General features: G+C 54.7%; 1 protein-coding gene across 3 annotated transcripts; it reads left to right on the top strand.

Moving 5' to 3' along the window:
* Positions 1-347: 347 nt before the first annotated feature.
* On the top strand, positions 348-21253 carry Camsap3 (calmodulin regulated spectrin associated protein family member 3). 3 transcript variants are annotated; one of them, XM_042693696.1, is made up of 19 exons: positions 348-583; positions 7805-8058; positions 9105-9227; positions 9306-9401; positions 9584-9616; positions 11229-11276; positions 11552-11690; positions 13888-14027; positions 14113-14206; positions 14286-14340; positions 14478-14551; positions 15322-15391; positions 15495-16971; positions 19127-19266; positions 19354-19658; positions 19940-20036; positions 20320-20432; positions 20525-20643; positions 20723-21253. In XM_042693696.1, exons 1-19 carry the CDS (start codon positions 436-438, stop codon positions 21026-21028), a joined length of 3831 nt encoding a protein of 1276 aa, XP_042549630.1. In that variant the 5' UTR covers positions 348-435; the 3' UTR covers positions 21029-21253. The 3 variants fall into 3 exon arrangements, with proteins under 3 accessions (XP_042549630.1, XP_042549631.1, XP_042549632.1); XM_042693697.1 differs by lacking the exon at positions 9584-9616; XM_042693698.1 differs by lacking the exons at positions 9584-9616; positions 11229-11276.
* The last annotated feature ends 498 nt before the right edge of the window (positions 21254-21751 follow it).

The following is a 21751-nucleotide window of genomic DNA, read 5'->3' as shown; positions in this document are numbered from 1 at the left end:
CTTTCCAGCGAGTCAGCCTGCCTGTCTGCCTGTCTGTCTATCTGTCTGCCTGTCTCAGGTCTCTCCTCCACCCCTCACTCCCTCTCCTCATCAGCGCAGTCCTGCCCCTGTGGCTCTGCCATACAGGGCCTTAAGGAAACCCATTGAGGCTTACAGACCCGTTGGGCGGGGACCTGGATGAGATGGGCGGGGCCTGACTCGAGTGGGCGGGGCTCACCTGGGCTCCGCCTCAGGGGCGGGGCCGACGCTGCGTCGCCGGCGCAAGCGGCCGCACCTGGCTCAGCAGCAGCAGCAGCAGCAGCGGCGGCGGCAGCAGCGGCAGCAGTAACAGCGGGCGGCGGCGGCCTTGGCGGGGGCCGGAACGCGGTGCAGCGCAGCGTAGCCCAGCCCCGAGCGTGGAGCCGGTGTCTGCCGGCTCGCAGCCCCGGTGCCGCCATGGTGGAGGCGGCGCCCGCGGGGCCCGGGCCGCTGCGGAGGACCTTCTTGGTGCCCGAGATCAAATCGCTGGACCAGTACGATTTCTCGCGGGCCAAGGCGGCGGCGAGCCTGGCGTGGGTGCTGCGGGCGGCGTTTGGGGGTGCAGGTACTGGGGGACGCTTGGCGGCAGGTGCGGGGGGCGGGGCGCCGGGCTGGCAAGCTGGGGCCGTGGGAACAATGGCGCGGACCGCCAGGGTTGCGGGGCGGGGGGGGGGGGTCCTCCGGGCCCCGGGATCTGCCGTGCGGGGCCTCCGCGCTTCCTGCCGGGCCCAGGCCGTGGACTTTGCCCGCCGGGCGCCCGAGCGCAGTGGGGGTAGGGCCCAGCCGTGCACCGGGGGCCCCTAGGTGAGCGGGGCGGGGTCTGCGGGCCGGGTGGGGGGGGGTCTCCCAATGCGGGCCGGGGGCTGCTTCCCGCCCCCCACAAACCCTCTTTCCCGGGGGGGGCGTCCTTTGCACGCCCCATTTCCACACCCACATCATGCGTCTTTGGGGATCCCCCCCTCTCTTTACACCACCGACAGCAGCCTCCATGCGAGGGGACCCTAAGCGCTCAGCACCGCCGTCCCCACCTTCCCCCAATATCACTCAACCCCCCCCCCCCCCCCCCCGCCCAGGCTGGGACACCCAGCTCGCGTCCGCCTTGCTTGCGCTGCGGGCGGTGGCCGGGGAGCCCCGGGGACACCCCCCCCCACATCCCCGCGCCCCTCTAAAGCCACCATGGTCCCGGTTGGCAGCTGTGACTTATTATCCCGCCCCCCCCCTTTCCTGGGGAAGGCAGGCGAGCTCTGCGGAAAAAGGAAGAAATGGCTAGTCCAGGATCAAGCTCCGGGAGCCCAGCTGCAGGGCCTTGTCTCCGTAGGGCGGGTCCCCTACTCCTTTCCCCAGCTCCCGCCCCCCATATCTGTCTAAATAACTCGAGCCCTGAGTATTGCTGCAAGATGGGTGTGTGTGGGGGTGTCCCCACGATGAGGGGCTCTGGGCAGCTGGCCCCTCCCCTCAGGGCAGAGCTGAGAGGCCTTGGGGGAACATAGGGGTTAATTAAGGTCTGGTCCTTCCGGGGTGCTCTGCTCTCCCGGTGGACCTGCCTACATACAGGTCTTGGCACCACCTAGGCACAGCCCATCCCCCCCCTTTTACCTTTTAGTGGCCTTCCTAGACCAACCTGTTCTGGGTGTGGGTCTCCGTCACAGCTGGCCGTCAGCTGCATCCACCCAGGCTCAGCTCCCACTTTCTCCACGTTCTCTGAACTGTTCCCTCACCACCTCCTTTGAAACCAGGGGATTTAAGAAAAGGATGCGAGGGGGGTGTGTGTGTTGAGATTGGGATTGCCCCCCCCCAGCAGGGGGGGAGGGGAGAGCCCAAGTTTATGGGGGTGATAGAGCCCAAGTTTGAAACTCGGAATGGAGTTTGAGTCGCAGCTCCTTTTTATGAAAGGTTGGAGGAATGATCTCCTGTCCCCCCCCCCCCCCCCCAGCTTCTGTTTTTCACTGCCATAATAAAAGGTGTTCGTTTGCTTATTTATTCATATCTGAGACTATGTGGGGTGCTCCTGTGTGGATGTGGGGGCAGGGGGGGCATCAGGCAGGAACTTGAGACCCCAGGATCTTTTGGATGAGGTTGCTGGAGGAGGGTGGTTGGAGGTCCTTACTGTGGAAAATGTTCCACCTTGTTGGCCATATGGATAATCACTATTGCTTGTGGGTATGGGAGTTGGGTTTAAAAAAAAAAATTTAATACCAGTAATGTCACTGTCCCTGCATGGGGGAACAGAGCAGAAATTGCTGTCTCATTTCATAGAAAAGAAAGCAAGCCCCTGAGAGGGGCTGATCAAATGTAGATATTTAACTCATCTAGTGCCAGGTGTTGTTTTTTGTTTTGTTTTGTTTTTTGTTTTTTGGTGCCAGTCCTGGGGCATGAATTCAGGGCCTGGACATTCACCTTTAGCTGTTTTTACTCAAAGCTCATGCCTTACCACTTGAGCCACAGCTCCATTTCTGATTTTTTTGTTGGTTATTTGGAGATAAGAGTCTCACAGATTTTTTTTTTTCTGCCTGACCTGGCTTTGAACCATGATTCTCAGATCTCAGCCACCTAAGTAGCTGAGATTGCAGGTGTAAGCCACCTATAGCTCTTTAAAAAAAGAAAGAAAGAAAATGGTGCCAGGAGATTGAACTCAGGGCCTTGTGCTTGCTAGGCAGGTGCTCTACCACTTGAGCCACGCCTCCATCCCTTCCCTCCCCAGTTCCATTCTTGAGTCAGCTTGCTATGCTTTGAAACCTGCCTGCCATTATTCTAACAATCAAGTTCAATCTATCTCCCATTTGCCTTTCCTACACAGAGCAAGTCTAAATGGAATAGACCTGTTCATGACCACTGGGACTCTTTATCAATTGCTCAGGATGTAGGGGGCGGGGAGAAGGGGAGAACCTGTATAAAACTAGATTCTGTCAATACTAGATTCTCTCTACTAGTTCTCTCAGTTTAAGAGTGACTAGATCTGTGGTTTGGATGAGATAACAGGGTCTGGGAGGAGGGAATCCCTGAAATCTTCTGGAGAGGGAGAAGGGAAGACTCCCTCAATGAGGAAGGACTTGGTGTTGATGGGTGTGTAGGAGTTTACCAGGGGAAGGAGTCTGTGTGTCCTAAGGCTCAGTGTGGCTTAACAAGGAGTTCTCAGATAACAATTTACATGTCTCTCATGTGTGTGTGTGTGTGGGGGGGAGAAGGCTGGAGATAAAGAAGGCTGTTCTATTCTGGAATTCGGGATCTGAGAACCCTAGGGAGCTATAGAAGGTGCTTGAGGGCTGACCAGATCTACACAGAGTGGCCCTGTGAGATCCTAGTCTGGGTGAAGGTAGAGGCCCAAGGCACAAGGGTGTGGAATGCAGGCTGGTGGGCTCTGGAGGGCACAGACTCAAAGAGAATGAGATAAGAAAGGATTTTATGTAAGTTTGGGAAACACCTAACATGCTGTTCTTTTTTCCTTCTTTCTTTTCTCCCTCTCCTTCTCCCCCAGACCAGCATTCTTGCTGGTTAGTTGGAGATAAGCGTCTCTCAGATTTTTCTGCCTAGACTAGCTTCAAATTGAGATCCTCAGATCTCAGCCTCCTGGGTAGCAAAGATTATAGGTTTAAGCCACCTGGCTCACTTGCCATTCTTTTGTGTGTGGAAGGAGCTTATGGGGGACTTGGGGTTTAAGCTCAGGGCCTGGCTGCTGTCACTGAGCTGTTTTGCTCAAGGCTAGCACTCTATCACCTGAGCCACAGCTCCACTTTTGGCATTTTGGTGCTTAATTGGAGATAAGGGTCTCTCAGACTTTCCTGCCTTGGCTGGCTTTGAACTAAGATCTTCAGATCTGTCTCCTGAGCAGCTAGGATTACAGGCATGAGCCACCAGTGCCTGGTTTCACATACCATTCTTTATGTTTTCAGAGAACATGAATGAGCTCTGTGAGGGACTCTGCGTTCATGTGGCCTTTGCTGTTGACTGGTTGTGTGATTATGGCAGGTTAACTCTGCTCTCTGGGCCTTGGTTTTCTGATCTGTCTAATGGCAGAAGGAAGAATAAGTATCTTAGGATTAGACAAGTGAATGCTCGAAAGGTCATGGGATAAAGAAATGGACAGGTGGCCACTAGCCTGGTGTGGCTTTTGAGCACTTGAAAAGCAAGGTTGAAGCTGGATGTAGTGGTGCAATCCTGTAATCCCAGCACTTGGGAGATGGAGGCAGGAGGATCCTGAGCTACATATTGAAACATTGTCTCTACAAACAAAAAGGAAAGAAGGGGAGGGAGGGAAGGAAGGAAGGAAAGAAGGAGGGAAAAAAGAGAAGAGAGGAGAGGGCAAGGGAGAGGAGAAATTCAGATGTCTGTGTGTAGTAAATGTAAATTAGACACAGAGCCAGGTATGGCAGTAAGCACCTGTAATCTTAGCACTCAGGAGACTGTGGAGGGTTGCAAGTTGGAGGCTAGGCTGGGCTACATAGTGAGACTCTCTCAAAGAAAAAAAAAACATTAAAAAATACGACTATGGCTGGGAGCCGGTGGCTTACCCCTGTAATCCTAGCTACTCAGGAGGCTGAGATCTGAGGATCAAAGTTTGAAGCTGGTCTGGGCAGACAAGTCCAAGAGTTCTTATCACCAATGAGCCAGGAAAAAGCTGGAAGTAGAGGTGTAGCTGAGGTGATTGGGTGCCAGCCCTGAGCAGGAAAAGCTAAAGGATAGTATCCAGGCCCCAAGTTCAAGTCCCAATGTTGGCACACACACACACACCAAAAAAAAAAAAAAAAAAAAAAAGGACTAGCTCATTCAGGTTTTTATATTGATTGCAAATTGGAAAGATAATATTTTGGGTACATGTTGAGCTGAGTAGAGTATTACTAAATTAATGTTTCATTTTAGAAGTCCAGCGTGCTATCCACTGTACTACGGAGCCTTATTGTTTCTTTTTAACTTATCACTATGCATGCAGCTTGCATTGTATTTCTAGCAGTTGACAGAAGCAGTGACTAGTCACTCATTAAACAGATGTTCAGCAGACAGCTTACCTCTTAGGAGATGTGTACCAATACTTGTACATGTGTTTGGTTGCCTATACTGATTCTGGTAGAGACCAGAGGATTTTTTTTTTTTTTTGGCCAATCCTGGGGCTTGAATTCAGGACCTGGGCGCTGTCCCTGACCCTCATCATGCTCAAGGCTAGTGTTATACCACTTGAGCCACAGTGCCACTTCCAGCTTTTTCTGTGTAGTTTACTGGAGATAAGAGTCTTACGGACTTTGGAGATAAGAGTCTTAAGGACTTTCCTTCCCTGGGTTGGCTTCAAATCGTGATCCTCAAATCTCAGCCTCCTGAGTAGCTAAGATTATAGGCATGAGCTACTGGTGTCCAGCTGTGACCAGAGATTTCTAAGCACAGTGCCAGGCCACACAGGGTCTTCCCGAAGATGCTTGGCTCCAGCTGGGCACTGGTAGCTCACTGTAATCTTAGTGACTCAGGAGGCTGAGATTTAAGGATTGTGGTTTGAAGCTAGACTGGGCAGGAAAGTTCACGAGACTCTTATCTCCAATTAATACCCACAAAAGGAAAGAAAAGAAAGAAAGAAAAGAAAGAAAGAGAAAGGAAGGAAAGAAGGAAAGAAAGGTAAGAAGTGGAACTGTGGTCCAAGTGGTAGAGCACCAGCCTTGAGTGAAAAAGATAAGGACCAGAGCCCAGGCCCTGAGTTCTAGCAACAACCCCCCCCCCCACCTCTCCCCTCACCACTCACACACAAAGACAGCTCCAAATGCTAATTGTACCTTTGTGAACTGGCAGGCACTAGTTACCAATGAGTGTTTGGTCAATAACCAACCATCACTTCCTCCACACTCCCCCATCTTGAAAGCCCTGAGAATTCATAGGGAAAGAAATTCATTACATTTGCTGATGGGAGCAGTAAGTGCCAGGACTGAGTCTCTAATAGGAGCTCTGGAGATAAGGAGGAGGGTTTGGATTTAAGAGATATCAGGGGGGTTGAAAGTAGAAGATGGATGGGATGTGAGATGCTGGGCAAAAATTATTTAAAAAAAAAAAGAGGTGGGGGAGAGTGTAGTTGTGGAGATGGGAGGGGAGGGATGGTAGGGGAAAAACAAAGGAGGAGGCAACAATGCTTGATAAGAAATGTACTCATTACCTTGCTCATGTAATTGTAACCCCTCTGTATTTTTGCAATAAAAAAACTTATTATTTTTTAAAAAGAGGGGCTAGGAAGGTGGCTCAGTGGTAGAGTGCTTGCCTTGCACGCAGAGGCCCTGGGTTCGATTCCTCAGCACCACATAAGCAGAAAAAGCTGGAAGTGGGGCTGAGGCTCAAGTGGTAGAGCACTAGTCTACAGCTGAAGAGCTGAGGGACAGTGCCCAGGCCCAGAGTTGAGGTCCCACGACCAACCAAAAAAAAAAAAAAGAGAGAGAGAGAACAGTAGGCCAAATGTGAGGGCACACATCTATAAAATCCCAGCTACTTAGGAGGTAAAGACAGAAGAGAATCTCAGTTGAAGGCCAGCCCAATGCAAAAATTTAGTGAGACCCAATCTCAGAAACAAGCTGGGTATGGTAGCATGTGCCTGTGACTTGGAGGAGGATGTGGGAGGCAGAAGTTGGAGGATTGTGGTGAGAGGCTAGCCTCTGGGAAAAGTTAATGTGAGAATCTAGCAGAAAAAGAAAAACAAAAGAATAAGGGTGGACTGGGAAGGTGGCTCAGTGGTAGAGCGCTTGCCTTGCATGCATGAGGCCCTGGGTTCGATTCCTCAGTACCACATAAGAAAAAAGCCGGAAGTGGCGCTGTGGCTCAAGTGGTAGAGCGCTAGCCTTGAGCTGAAGAGCTGAGGGACAGCGCCCAGGCCCAGAGTTTCAGGCCCCACGACCGGACCCAAAAAAAAAGAATAAGGGTGATAGAATGCTTTTACCAAGCTAAGCATGAGACCCACCAAATTCAATCCCTACCATCCAAAAAAAGCCAAAAGTGTTTGGAAACCCAGTGCCTGACCCAGTGCCTGGGCTGTAGCGGTGGTAGTGCCCACATGACCACAGAGCCATCACGAGGTGAAGTTGGGTGGGGCATGTTTCTTTACAAAGAGACTCCAGGTGGAAGGAAGTTTCTGGAAGAAGGAGGTGCTGGGCAGAGATCCCGGGCAAGTTCTGGGCTCTGAAAGTGCGTTGGCTGGCCTCTGCTGGCCTTGGGGAGGTTAGGAAGATGGCAACAGAAGTCAGGACTGAGGCCAGGGAGCCAGGAGGAAGTGAGCCTGGAAAGCCCTTATCTTTCAAGGAGCTGGACTGAGAAAAGTGGGGCCCAGGGGTGGGGCCCTAAATGGAAAGGTCAAGTGGGACTTGAACTCAGTGCTTTGGGCCCTATTCCTGAGCTCTTTGGTCCAAGGCCAGCGCTTTCCCACTTGAACCACAACTCAATTTCTGCCTCTTTTTTTTTTTTTTTGGTGGTTCACTGGAGATGAGTCTTTAACAGACTTTTCTGTTTGGGCTGGTTTTGAACTGTGATCTTCAGACTCCCAGCCTGCAGAATAGCTGGGATTATAGGCATGAGTCACCACCTCCTGGCTTTTGGTGTTCTTGTCTTTCCCTGGATCTATGAGGTTGTGCGCAGTGAGTCTTGGGTTCTCGGGTCCAAGCGCTCACAATCTCCCTGAGGTCCCGTGCTTTGCCTCCTCTTGGTCTTTGTATTGTAGGGGTCGGTGGGGAAGCTTGTGCCTTTCCTGGAGGCCAGGCGGGGTGTGTGTATGTGGGGGGGTGGTGGTGATGATGGTGATGGGCTGCCCGTGAACCTCCCTTGCACCCCGCAGAGCACGTGCCCCCAGAGCTGTGGGAACCCTTCTACACGGATCAGTACGCGCAGGAGCACGTGAAGCCCCCAGTGACACGGCTGCTGCTCTCGGCCGAGCTCTACTGCCGGGCCTGGCGCCAGGCGCTACCGCAGCTGGAGACGCCCCCCAGCCCCTCGGCGCTGCTTGCCCTGCTGGCCCGCAGGGGCACCGTGCCTGCCCTACCGGAGCGCCCCGTCCGCGAGGCTGACCTGAGACACCAGCCCATCCTCATGGTAGGTCTGTCTGCCCGGCCACCTGGTCCTGAGGTCAGCCTTCCCAAGGCTCCGCCCATGGGCCTGGACCTCCCTTCCAGCGCCATCCACGTCACGTAGCTCCTCCCCTCAAGCCACGCCCACAAGGCATAGCCCCTGTCACTACACTCCGCTCCTTCCCTCAAGCCCCGCCCACTCCCTCAAGCCCCACCCACCAGGCATAACCCCTCTTACCTCATCGACTCATTCCCTCAAGATCTCCCCACTAGATAGCTCCTCCCACCACATCGGGCTCTTCCCTTAATCTCCACCCATTAGACATAGCTTTGCTCCTCCCCTCTTCCCATCAGCCCTTGCTCTAACTCACTTGGCTTCTCCCTGAAGCTCCACCTGCCACACGGCTTCTCCTACATCTGGTTCCTCCTTCAAGCTCTTACTATCAGCCTACCATGCCCAGCTTCTTCCTCAAGCTCAACCCACCAGGCAACTCCTCCCATCATTTGGCTCCTCTCCCTAATAGCCTCCCATCAGGCATAGCTTCTCCTACCATGCCTTGTTCCTCCCCGCTACCCATCAGCCTTCGCTCCTCTCACTACATCTGGCTCAACCCCCAAACCAAGCTCCTCCCACCATGCCCGGCTCTTCCCCTCTAGCTCCACCCATCCGCCTTAGCTCCTTTTACTCTTCCTGACTCTCCCTTAAGCTCCACCTACTAAACTCAAGCTCTCCCCATGGGAGAGGCTCCTCCCATCAAGCCTAGTGCCCTCTCTTTCAAGCTCCTGTTGTCAGGGTTGGTTCCTCTTGTAAGGTGCTACCTATTACAAGCCCGGCTTACCTGTGACTCTAGCCCAGTTTTCCTGTAGGGCTCAGGTTGTTCTAAGACCCAGTGTCTGGTCCCAGAGTCCAGTCCCTCAGGTGTGGCTTTTAATAGGACCCCAGCCTGTTCATCCTCGAGGCCCCACTTCAAATCCTGCCTGCCTCCTAGTTCTACCTCTTCATTGGCTCTTGGAAGGAGGGGAGCCCTTACCCTGCTCTCTAGTCTCACCCTCCAGTCCTTTCCTCTCTAGGGAGCCCACCTAGCTGTCATCGATGCCCTCATGGTGGCCTTCTCCTTTGAATGGACAAAGACGCTTCCCAGTCCCTTGGCCCTGACCAGCTTGGAGCATAAGCTCCTTTTCTGGGTGGACACGGTAGGTGACGTTGGGTGGGGATGAGTGGGGACCTAGAGGGTACAAAGATCAGAGAACTGACTTTTCTCTGGTCTTCAGACCATCCGGCGGCTGCAGGAAAAGACAGAGCAAGACGCTGCCCAGCGTGCATCCCCCGCAGCCCCCACAGATGGGGCGGCGCCAGCACAACCCTCGGTGAGGCTGGGGTGATGGACATTGGTGTCAGCGATGGGAGGGGCTTGGGTGGGCAGGGCTGCATCTCATGGCCGTGCCAAAGAGGAAGCGTGGCTGGAGATGACTCTCTTTCTCTCCTCTCTCTCTGTGCCTTCTCCCCTGCACCGGCCTCTGCTCTTCCCCTCTCTACCCTCTGGCATTAGTGCCCTACACGCTGGTACTGGAAGCTGGTTCCTGTAAGTGGGACTGTCCGTCCACCCCGGTCTGCCTGCCCTGCTTCTTGCTGTCTTGTTTGTGTGTGTCTGATTCTGCCTGCGGGTCTGCACCTTCTCTTCCTTCCCCCAAGCTGTGAGCAAAGGAGGATAGTACCTAACTCTGGGGACATAGACCCCCTACCCTCTTGAATTAAGAGAATCTAGGCCATTAACCAAACAGAGGAACTTCTCAATAATCAAGAGGGCAAACTCCCATTAGTTAAGAGGGCAGAACATAGATCCCTCTCACCCCTGGGGTGGGGGGAGGTCAGAGTCTTGGGGATCAACCTAACCAAATCCAGAAGAAGGTAGAACTTGCCTGAGATCCTCAGTTTCCCGAAGTTAAGAAATTCCCAGCTTTAGCTGGGTGCTGGTCGATCACACCAGTAATTCTAGATACTCTGGAGGCTGAGAGCTGAGAATCACGGTTCAAAGCCAGCCCAGCAGGAAAGTCATGAGACTCTTATCTCCAATAAACCACCAGAAATGGCGCTGTGGCTCAAGTGGTAGAGGGCTTGCCTTGAGTTGAAGAGCTCAGGGACAGCACCCAGACTCAGAGTTCAAGTCCCACGACTGACTAAAAAAAAAAATATTCCCAGCTTTTGGATTCTCACAGGGAAGTTCTCCCCACACCTTTTTTATTGCCAGCTGGGGCTTGAATTCAGGACCTTGGCACAGTCCTTTAGCTTTTTTGCTCAAGGCTAGTCACTCTACCACTTGAGCCACAACTGCACTTTCAACTTTTTGGTGGCTACTTGCAGACAAAGTTTCATGGAATTTTCTTCTCAGAGGTGGCTTCAAATCTTGGTCCTCAGATCTCAGCCTCCTGAGTAGCTAAGATTATAGGCATGAACCACTCTGTGGCTTTCTTTCTTTCTTTTTCTTTCTTTCTTTCTCTCTGTCTTTCTTTCTTTCTCTCTGTCTTTCTTTCTTTCTTTCTTTCATCAGATGCAGGGTTTGAACTTATGGGCTGGGTATTGTCCCTGAGCCTCTTTGTGGTCAAGGCTAGCGCTCTACCCCTTGAGCCACAGGACCACTTCTGGTTTTTGAGTGGTTAATTGGAGATATGAGTCTCACAGGGACTTTTCTGCCTGGGCTGGCTTCAAACTTCCATCCTCAGATCTCAGCCTCCTGAGTAGCTAGAATTCAGCTTTTTGGAGCTTGACATTTGATTCTTTAGTCCCCCTAATTAGCGGTGTGACTGTACCAGGGTCACAATGTCCTTATGGTTCATAGAGTTCATTGCTGTGTGGGCCAGATGGGGCGTCCACCTTTGCTCACTTCCTCTCCCAACCCTGGGTCTGGGTTAGGGGGGGGGGGCGTGTTCCTGCCTACCTGCTTCCTCCGTGTCCTTTCCCCAAGCTGGGGCCTGGGTCTCTCGTGGGAGGATGGACCCCTGCATGGGAGGCTGCTCTGCGAGGTCCCTCAGGGCCGGGAGGAGCTGGGGTCCCCCAAAGCTGGCCAGAGCACAGTCAGGGAGCTGGCCAGGGCTCACAAAGAGGTCCTCCTCCCTCCCCCAGAGGTGGGCTTGGGGGCCCAGCAGGTCAGCGGCCCTCCCACCCTGCTGACAGCTGCTCCTCTCCCCCTCCCCCAGCACGCAATTGCCTTCTGTTTGAAGGAGTCGGGGAGCAAACCCCCCATGGTAATGTATCCCCCACCCCAGGGGTCCCAGGAGTCCCCGTCCCCAGCCCTTGCTGCTGGCCTGGCTGCTCGCCCGACAACTTCCTCTTGCCTCTCGCTGCTGCCCTTTTCCCCTGCTCCGGGCTGGACCACCGCCTCCCCATTCTGGCTCTGGGACCTCCCAGCTTTCCCGTTCCCCCATGGCGGAAACCCCAGGCCTTCCCCGCCCAGCCTGCATGAATGCTGACTTTGGAGGGGCCGGCTCGACTACTGACTTCACTCCGTTCTTCCCCACAGATCCGATACCGCAAGGACCGGGCTGTGGCACGACGGGCCCCCTGCTTTCCACACGTGACGACCCTCCAGGACCTGGCTAGCGGCGCGGCGCTGGCCGCCACCATCCACTGCTACTGTCCCCAGCTGCTGCGACTCGAAGGTGAGTGGAGGGGCCGATCTGTACCCTCTAAAGGCACATACTCTGAGACCCAGCCCTGTCCTCTACCCCAGGAGCTTTGTCCCCCTGGTCCCAGAGATCAGGGTAATGCAGCAGTTATAAATTGGCGGGTCTGAGTTTACATCCCTGTCTTCCCTTAATGAACTGCGTGACCTTGCATCAATGGCTACACCTCTCTGTGCTTCAGAGTTCAGCGTTGTTACATAACTTACATTACTGCGTGCTGGACCCCATGTTAGATGCCATGTATAAAAATAGAAGCACTGGCCTAAACTGGGTACCCATGACTCATACCTATAATCCCAGCTACTCAGGAGGCTGAGATTGTGAGGATGAAGGTCCAAAGCTAGCCCAGGCAAGAAAGTCTGTAAGAGTCTCTTATCTCCAATTAGCCACCAAAAGTTCAAAGTGGAGCTCTGGCTCAAGTGCCAGTCTTGAGCAAAAATCCAAGCGAGAGCAAGAGGTCCTGAGTTCAAGTCTCAGTACTCAAACATATGCATGCATGCGCACCCCCCCCTTCCCCCCACATTTCTGGTCTGTCAGACAGCTCGATGTCCTTCCTGAGGGAGACAGATAATAAATAATAAAGTTTCCTGATAATATCTCTTTTACTGTTTGACTGTTGCAAAGCAATGAGTGGTCAGGAAAAGGTGTATTTTTGCTTTTTTTTTTTTTTTGCCAGTGGTGGGCCCTGAACTCTGGGCCTGGGCGCTGTCCCTCAGCTCTTCAGCTCAAGGCTAGCACCCTACCACTTGAGCCACAGTGCCACTTCTGGCTTTTTCTGCTTATATGGTGCTGAGGAATGGAACCAGGGCCTCGTGCATGCAAGACAAGCACTCTGCCACTGAGCCACCTTCCCAGGCTGTATTTTTGCTTTTGTGGTGGTGGTGGTGTGTGAGTATGTATGTGTATATCATGCACACTTGCACTAGTACTGGAGCTTGAATTCAAGACTCATGTTGTTCCTTAGCTTTTTTAAACTTAAACCTGAAATTCTACCATTTGAGCTACACCTCCACTTCTGCCTTTTTGTTGGTTCATTGGAGAGAAGTCTCTCACAGACTTTCCTGCCTGGGTTGGCTTTGAACTTCCATCTTCAGATCTGAGCCCCCCTGGAGTAGCCAATGTGAACTACTGGAGCCCAGCAGACAAAGGCTTTCGAGTTGAGTTATGGAGGAGGCTGGGTCTGTGGCACAGTCAGGCATAGCAAGCATCTTGTAGGGGTTATGTGGCCAGAGGCCCATCTAATAGGACATATTTCTTTTTTACTTTTTGGTTGTAGGGCTTGAGTGCTGTGTCTGAGTTTTTTCACTCAAGGATAGTGTTCTATCACACTTTGAGCCACAGCACCATTTCCAGTTTCCTGGTGGCTAATTAGAGATAACTCTCACAGACTTTCCTACCTGGGCTGGCTTTGAACCATGATCCACAGATTTCAGCCTCCTGAGTAGGTTTGCAGGTGTGAGCCACTAGCATCTGCCTAGGACATCTCCCCTTTCTCCCTCCCTCCCTCCCTTCCTTGCTTCTTCCCTCCATCCCTCCCCTCCCTCCTATCCCCTTCCCTCCTTTCCCCTCCCCTCCCCTCCCCAATCTCTCCTCTTCCTCTTTTCTTTTCTTTCTTTCATTGGTCATGGGGCTTAAACTCAGGGCCTGGGCTCTGTCCCTAAGCTTCTTTTACTCAAGGCTAGTGCTCCACCACTTTAAGCCACAGCTTCACTTCTAGTGGTTTATTGGAGATAGGAGTCTCACAGACTTTCCTGCCTGGGCTGACTTTGAATTGTGATTCACAGATCTTAGCCTCTCCCCGTGCCCCCCCCCCTTCCACCCCCCCCCACCCCCCCAGTCCTGGGGCTTGAACTCAGGGCCTGGACTCTGTCCCTGAGCCTCTATGTGCTTAAGGTCAGTGCTCTACCCCTTGAGCCACAGCACCACGTCCAGCTTTTTCCTGTTTCTGTGGTTCTGAGCAATCAAACCCAGGGCTTCATGCATGCTAGGCAAGCACTCTACTACTAAGCTACCTTCCCAGACAGATCTCAGCCTGCTGGGTAGCTAGGATTACAGGTGAGAGCCACCGGTGCCTGGCAGGACGTAATTCATATTTCTTATGTATTGGCTGCTGGGATTTTCTGGGGCCCCTCTCCACTTTCCTATAGAATTGGGGGGTGTCCTGTCCTTACAGAGGTGTGCCTCAAGGACCCCATGTCTGTGGCGGACAGCCTGTACAATCTCCAGCTGGTACAGGACTTCTGTGCCTCCCGCCTTCCTCGTGGCTGCCCGTTGTCCCTGGAGGACCTGCTCTACGTCCCACCTCCCCTCAAGGTAAGGCCCTCAGGGAAGCCTAGAGGAGACCAGACAGGCGTCTAGGGCTGTGTGGCTCTTGGTTAATCCTCCACTTTGCCTCCAGGTCAACTTGGTGGTGCTGCTAGCTGAGATGTTTATGTGCTTTGAGGTGCTGAAACCCGACTTTGTGCAAGCCAAGGACCTGCCTGATGGTCATGGTGAGTTTGGGGCCACTGAGTCCAGTTGGGGGCTGAGGGACTGAGCCCCACCTGACCCTCTTCTCTCTCTCTCTGGCAGCCACCTCCCCCAAGGGCACCGAAGCCTCTCCATCTCAGAACAACAGTGGGAGCAGGTACAATCTCTTCACAGCCCAGAGTTAGTTCCTGCCATGGTAGCAGCTTCTGGGTAGGGCTGGGGAAATCTAGGGAGCTGCGGGAGGAAAGGGGGAGGTTATGGGATGTCCCACCATCAAAGACCATTTCTTGGCAGCTCTCCAGTATTCAACTTCCGCCATCCACTCCTGTCCCCTGGCGGCCCCCAGTCCCCACTCCGAGGATCCACAGGTGAGACCCTCACTCCAAGATGGTCCCAGTTTAGCCAAGGTGCCAGTGGCTCATACTGTCATCTGAGTGACTCAGGAAGCCTGAGATCTGAGGATCCTGGTTCAAAGCCAGCCTGGGCAGGAAAATCCATGAGACTCTTTTATCTCCAATGAAGCGCGCGCGTGCACACACACACACACACACACACACACACACACACACACACACACAGCTGGAAGTGGAATTATGGCTTAGTGGTAGAGTAGCTAGTCTTGAACAAAAGATAGTCCCTGAGTTCAAGCCCCAGGACCAGCATCAAAAAAAAAAAAACAAAATAAGCCGGGCGCTGGTGGCTCACGCCTGTAATCCTAGCTACTCAGGAGGCTGAGATCTGAGGATCGCGGTTCAAAGCCAGCCCGGGCAGGAGAGACCGTGAGACTCCTATCTCCAATAAACCACCAGAAAACCGGAAGTGGCGCTGTAGCTCAAGTGGTAGAGCGCTCGCCTTGAGCTGAAGAGCTGAGGGACAGTGCCCAGGCCCAGAGTTCAAGCCCCACGACCGACAAAAAAAAAAAAAAAGACAGTCCTAGTTCATGTTAGTCTTTCTGGCACCCCCCCAATGTGACCTCCAGATTAATTTTCCTGATGGCACCTTGGGACTTGATGATACTGAATGGCCCAAATCCCCATTTGTGGAAACATTTGCTGTGAGCCCATACATAATGATCCCTCTGATCCCACCCAGGACCCCCAGGACCCTATACTGACCCACTCCCCCCACCCCACTGCAGGCTCCCTGAAGTCTTCCCCGTCCATGTCGCACATGGAAGCCCTGGGCAAGGCCTGGAACCGTCAGCTCAGGTGAGCGCATGTGCAGGGCCCCGGCTGAGCAGCAGGCGGGCTTTGGGTGGGATAGAGCCCAAGCCCGCCCCCCAGGGGCTGACCCCTCCCTCCGGCCGCCCAGCCGTCCCCTCTCCCAGGCTGTGTCGTTCAGCACCCCCTTTGGCCTGGACAGCGACGTGGATGTGGTCATGGGAGACCCCGTCCTGCTCCGTTCCGTCAGCTCCGACAGTCTGGGCCCGCCGCGTCCTGTGCCCGCTCGGACCCCTGCCCAGCAAACCCCGGAACCTGGCGACCTGCCCACTATCGAGGAGGCCTTACAAATTATTCACAGTGCCGAGCCCCGCCTGCTCCCCGATGGGGCTGCCGATGGCAGCTTCTATCTCCACTCACCTGAGGGGCCCTCCAAACCACAGCTGGCCTCATCCTACCCGCCCGACAGGTCCTTGAAGACCCTGTCGGATGGGCCCCCCAAAGCGCCCGTCTATGTGTCCCACCCTGCAACCCCCTCCAAACCATCTCCAAGCCCCGCGGGGGATCTGACGAAACCACCTGCCCCCTGTGAGGGGTCCCCCAAGGCGGTGGCTTCGTCCCCAGCAGCCACCAACTCGGAAGTCAAGATGACCAGTTTTGCCGAGCGCAAGAAGCAGCTGGTGAAAGCTGAGGCCGAGGCCGGAGTGGGGTCCCCCACGTCCATGCCGGCAGCCCCCGACGTCCTCAGCTCAGAGATGAGTGAGCTAGGAGCCCGGCTGGAGGAGAAACGCCGAGCCATCGAGGCCCAAAAGCGGCGCATCGAGGCCATCTTCGCCAAACACCGGCAGCGGTTGGGCAAGAGTGCCTTCCTGCAGGTGCAGCCGCGAGAGGCTGGAGGGGAGGCCGAGGCCGAGGCTGAGGCCGAAGCCCAGTCTGGCTCAGTCCCTGGTGGGGAGCGGCCGGCGGGCGAGGGCCAGGGTGAACCGACCACTCGGCCTAAGGCGGTGACCTTCTCTCCTGACCTGGGCCTGGTGCCCCCCGAGGGCCTGGGAGACTATAATCGTGCGGTCAGCAAGCTCAGTGCTGCCTTGAGCTCGCTGCAGCGGGACATGCAGAGGCTCACGGACCAGCAGCAGCGGCTTCTAGCCCCACCAGAGGCTCCTGGACCTGCCCCACCCCCTGCTGCGTGGGTCATCCCTGGCCCCCCAACTGGGCCCAAAGCTGCCTCTCCCAGCCCAGCCAGGCGTGCCCCGGCTACCAGGCGCAGCCCAGGGCCTGGCCCCAGCCCGACACCCCGCAGCCCCAAACATGCACGGCCGGCAGAGCTACGGCTGGCACCCCTGACCCGAGTACTCACTCCACCCCATGATGTAGACAGCCTCCCCCACCTGCGCAAGTTCTCACCGAGCCAGGTGCCTGTACAGACACGTTCCTCCATCCTCCTGGCGGAAGGGACGCCTCCAGAGGAGCCTGCCCGACCTGGCCTCATTGAGATCCCCTTGGGAAGTCTGGGGGAGCCTCCTGCCGATGAAGAGGGAGATGGGAGCCCCCCAGGCGCTGAGGATTCCTTGGAGGAAGAGGCATCTTCAGAAGGGGAGCCCCGGGCTGGGCTTGGATTCTTCTATAAGGTGAGTCACCCGAGCAAGTGAGAGGTCAGATGGTGAATAATTGAATAATGACTGGCTGGAAAGTGGAATGCCCTGGAAGGGGGTCAATGAGGATATGGAAAGATGGAGAAGGACTTTACTGATGGATGAATGGATGGAAAAATTGAGGGTAGGCAAATTGATGAATGGATTGTGTTTAAGGTTAGGTGGCTAGAATATTGAATAACAGGTAGATGGAAGGTGGGTGAATGAAAGATTGGTTGGGTATTTGGTTAGGTTGTTAGAGGGATGGAAGATGGATGATTGACTTTGTAGATAAGTAGATGGATGGATGGATGATTGACTTTGTAGATAAGTAGATGGATGGATGGATGATTGACTTTGTAGATAAGTGGATGGATGGATGATTGATGGGTTGGGAGGGTAGGTAGATGGTAGATAAGTTATATGGGTGGGTGGGTGGATGGATGGATGGATGGGTGGATGGATGGATGGATGGGTGTGTGGATGGATGGGGTGGGTAAATGAATGGAGGATAAGTTCGATGGTAAATGAATGACGGGTAGGTTGGGTGGGGGGATAAATATAGATGGGTATGTGGGTAGGTGGATGGATGGATTGGGTATAAGGATAGGTGGCTAGAAGGCTGAGTAAGTTGAGTGAGTGGATAGAAGTTGGATGGATGATAAGTAAGGAGGTAGCTGGATGGATGGATAATTGACAGGTTGGGTGGGTGGGTAGATGGTAGATGGATGGATGATGGATGGATGGGGTGGTAGATGAATGGATGATGGATAAGTTGGGTGGTAGGTGAACGATGGATAGGTTGGGTGGGTGGATGAATATAGATGGGTATGTGAGTAGGCAGATGGATGGATTGATTGGGCATAAGAATAGGTAGCTAGTAGGCTAAGTTGAGTGGGTGGATAGAAATTGGATGCACAGGTGATAGGTTGGTTGGATATTTGGATAGATTGCTAGATGGATGGATGATAGGTAAGGTGGTTGCTGAATGGATGGATGATTGGTAGGTTGGTGGGTGAGTGAATGGAAGGTAAGTTGGTTCACTGGATGGATGGGTTGGGTAGATGATGGATAAATTAGGTGGTGGATGAATGATGGAGAGGTTGGGTGGGTAGAGTGATACATGGAGGGGGATTGGTGAGTAGATAGGTTGGTTGACTTAGGCTAAGTGGCTTGATGAATAGGTTGAGTGGATGGATGGATAGGTTGGTTGGCTAGGTTGGAAGCATGGTGGATAGGTTGGCTAGATGGATGATGGATAGGTTGAGTGGATGAACTAGACAGGTAGGTTGGTTGGCTTAGGATGGATGGATGAGTGTTTGGCGGGTAGATGGATGGATGGACAGATAGGATAATTGGAGGTGGTGGATGGAAGAGGGCATAGATTGGGTAGGTGGATAGATGGATGGGTTAAAGAAGAGGGTGGGAGGGCAGGTGGAGAAGAGGTTGGTGGGCAGATGGTGGTGATAGATGGATAGGAGTAGTTGGCCAGACAGGGCTAGGGTCTTCTGGTTTTCTTCTCCAAGTGTGGACCAACCAGTTCCCCTTCAGATGTTTGATCATTCTCTATCTTCATCCTGTGGTCATCTCCTGACTGGTCTCCACCGCTTCCCCCAACTCCTGGCCATTTTCCACTGAGCAGCAGGGATTTGGTCCATGGCCCTTGTTCTTAGGACCAAAGAAAGTCCTCATAGCTTTGAGCTCTGCTTGCCTCTAGCCTCATCATGTACCTTCTGCCTGTGTCCTAGCCAGATCAGTTATATACCTCTGCCTCATTTATTCTGGCCTCAGGGCCTTTGTACCTGCTATTAAGTAAGGCTTTCCTTTCTCTTCCTCAGTTAAATTCTTGTCATTCTCTAGGGGGGGATTCTGTCCCCCCTGTAGGACTGATTGAAGTTTAGGCTGGCATACCCACTCTGCATCTCCCAGTGTTCACGGTCTGTGTACCGTGTTGGGTTAAGTGCTTTATGTGAGCAGTTTTCACATCTACCTCAGTGCCTAGTGTCAGCTTGTGCATTAAGTAGGCACCAGCTGAATACCCCAGGACCATTTACAAAGGTGAGGTGAATAGCTGGCGGTTGGGTCAGTGGAGAAGGGGCTTCCTTGCCGTAGCAGAGAAGTGGTCAGCAAGATTCCATGTCTTTCCCCTCAGGATGAAGACAAGCCAGAGGACGAGATGGCCCAAAAGCGGGCCAGTCTGCTGGAGCGGCAGCAGCGGCGGGTGGAGGAGGCCCGGCGGCGCAAACAGTGGCAGGAGGCCGAGAAGGAGCAGCGGAGGGAGGAGGCTGCCAGGTGAGGCTGGGACTAGTTGGGGGGGTTGGGAGGGGCCTCGCTGCCTGCAGTGACCCCATGCTTGCTGCATGGCTCTGGTGTCTGCAGGTTGGCCCAGGAGGAGGCTCCAGGCCCATCCCCTGCAGCCCCCACAGTAGCCCCAGCAACCACCCTGGCCCCTGCTGCCCGAGCCCCCGCTGAAGATGAGGTGGGCCCCCGTCGAGGGGACTTCACAAGGCTCGAGTATGAGCGCCGGGCCCAGCTAAAGTTGATGGATGATTTAGACAAGGTGCTGCGGCCCCGGGCCACGGGGACCGGGGGGCAGGGTCGGGGCGGACGGAGGGCCCCCCGGCCACGCTCTGGTTGCTGTGATGACTCGGCCTTGGCACGAAGCCCAGCCCGCGGCCTGTTGGGTGAGGACCCTGTGGGGGGGGCCTGCCCAGCGCCCCTTCCAGGGCAGGCTGGGTGAGGCCCTGGGGGGAGGAGTACGTGGAGAGGAAAAGGGGGTGCTGGGTGGGGGAAGGCCTGTGGGTGGGAGGGCTTTCTGAGGTGGTGTGATGGGGCTTCCCTCTCTCTGGCTTAACTATGAGACACCCCCTTGGTGGGGTGTCTGGAGGTGCAGAAGGCTGTGTGGGCTATTTATGGAGGTGAGGGAGCCTCCAGTGAGGCTGATCCTTGTGCGGTCTCTTCCCAGGCTCAAGGCTCAGCAAGATCTACTCGCAGTCCACATTGTCCCTGTCCACCGTGGCCAACGAGACCCCCAATAACCTCGGTGTGAAGAGGCCGTCTCGGTGAGCTCCACCTGGCCAGGCAGGGGGCTCAGAGCCTACCTATTGGAGGATTGCACGAATCCTTGCCAACTCGGGGGGGGGGGGGGGGGGCGTGGCTTGGGAGGGGGGTGTACCTGTGTGTGTGCACATGGCATTGTCCATACCTTGGCCCACAAGCCTCCAGCTAGTACCCCTGTGCACTTAAGTGTACAGTGCAACTGTGGTGGCAGTGTCACTTGTTGGGAGACCCCTCCTGGTCCCTATCACCTCTGACTGTGCCTCCCCCACCCCTTCCCCCTTGCAGGGCTCCATCCCCATCTGGCCTCATGTCCCCCAGCCGCCTGCCTGGCAACCGGGACCGGGACTGGGAGAATGGCAGCAATGCCTCGTCCCCGGCATCTGTGCCAGAGTACACAGGTGAGGAGGCTTTGCGGGTGAGGAGACGTGCTCTTGGGCTGCTCCGCCGGCTCCCTGACCCCTGCTGACCCCTGCTGACCCCCACCCTCTAGGTCCCAAGCTGTACAAAGAGCCCAGTGCCAAGTCCAACAAATTCATCATCCACAATGCCCTGTCACATTGCTGCCTGGCCGGCAAGGTGAATGAGCCACAGAAGAACCGCATTCTGGAGGTGAGCCTGCACCCGCGCAGTGTGTGTGTGTGTGTGTGTTTAGTCCTGGCCCACTGATGGCCTTGTCTCCCCGACTCAGGAAATCGAGAAGAGCAAAGCCAACCACTTCTTGATCCTCTTCCGGGACTCCAGCTGCCAGTTCCGGGCACTGTACACGCTCTCGGGCGAGACGGAGGAGCTGTCAAGGTTGGCGGGTTATGGGCCCCGCACGGTCACACCCGCCATGGTGGAAGGGATCTATAAGTACAACTCGGACCGCAAGCGCTTTACCCAGATCCCCGCCAAGACCATGTCCATGAGTGTGGACGCCTTCACCATCCAGGGACACCTCTGGCAGAGCAAAAAGCCCACCACACCCAAGAAGGGCGGGGGCACCCCCAAATAGCCCTGCCCTGGGCCGTGCTCCGGCTGCCGCCCTCCTGAAGGACAGTCAGTCTACTCCTGGGTCCTGTCTGTCTCCATCTATGTCTGGGTGGGGCTGGAGTCCCCACCCCCTAACTTTTGAGTCTAGTCCTGCTGTGGGGGGCTGAGCTGGGAGGTTTCAGGACTCAGGGCTCAGCTCAGTCCCCTTGTCTGTCCTCCCCACCTTCTTGAATAAAATAATTTAAAATCAAAGTCCAGCCTTGTCACCTCCCTCCAAGGCCTGCTAGCTTTCAGTCTCTGGTTCTTATCTGTAAGCAAGTCTAGTTTTTCTGCTCTGCCCCCTGGATGGCACCAATGTGGCTTCTGCCAAGGTCAGTAGTGGCTTTCCTGCCCACATGCCCTCCCCGGGGTGCATCTCAGAACTGACCTCTCGGTACAGGCGCTGCTGCCCAGCTCTCCTCTCCCTGGGCCTCCAGCTCTACACACACACACACACAGGCCCCCCCTTCCCCTCCCCCCAGGCACACATTTCCCTCTGCGGCTGATATTGGTCTTTCCTGGCACTTGGTCTACAGCCAATTTCTAAACTGGATCTTTTCCTTGCAGCCTGTCTGCCTGCATTTCTAGGCTCAGTTACCGCCTTTGAGCTGGGGAGCCCAGTATTTCCCTGCTCAGAGCCCCACAGCTAAGGATCCAGTTTCTACTGGGCGTCTCAGGTGGAGGGCCCAGGTGCTTCCTCCATCAA

Source organism: Dipodomys spectabilis, unplaced genomic scaffold (assembly GCF_019054845.1).
Source record: "Dipodomys spectabilis isolate Male_0828 unplaced genomic scaffold, ASM1905484v1 ptg000173l, whole genome shotgun sequence".
In the NCBI taxonomy this organism is placed as follows: domain Eukaryota; kingdom Metazoa; phylum Chordata; class Mammalia; order Rodentia; family Heteromyidae; genus Dipodomys; species Dipodomys spectabilis.
Note: the sequence above shows the minus strand (reverse complement) of the source record. Positions and strands in the feature narration are given on the sequence as shown.

Excerpts from the sequence above, each read along its gene's own strand:
- Camsap3 (XM_042693696.1), top strand. The coding sequence starts at position 436 with ATGGTGGAGGCGGCGCCCGCGGGGCCCGGGCCGCTGCGGAGGACCTTC. Across the intron at positions 11,277-11,551 it reads CGGGGAGCAAACCCCCCATG|ATCCGATACCGCAAGGACCG; the intron begins GTAATGTATCCC and ends TCTTCCCCACAG. Across the intron at positions 15,392-15,494 it reads GCCTGGAACCGTCAGCTCAG|CCGTCCCCTCTCCCAGGCTG; the intron begins GTGAGCGCATGT and ends CCGGCCGCCCAG.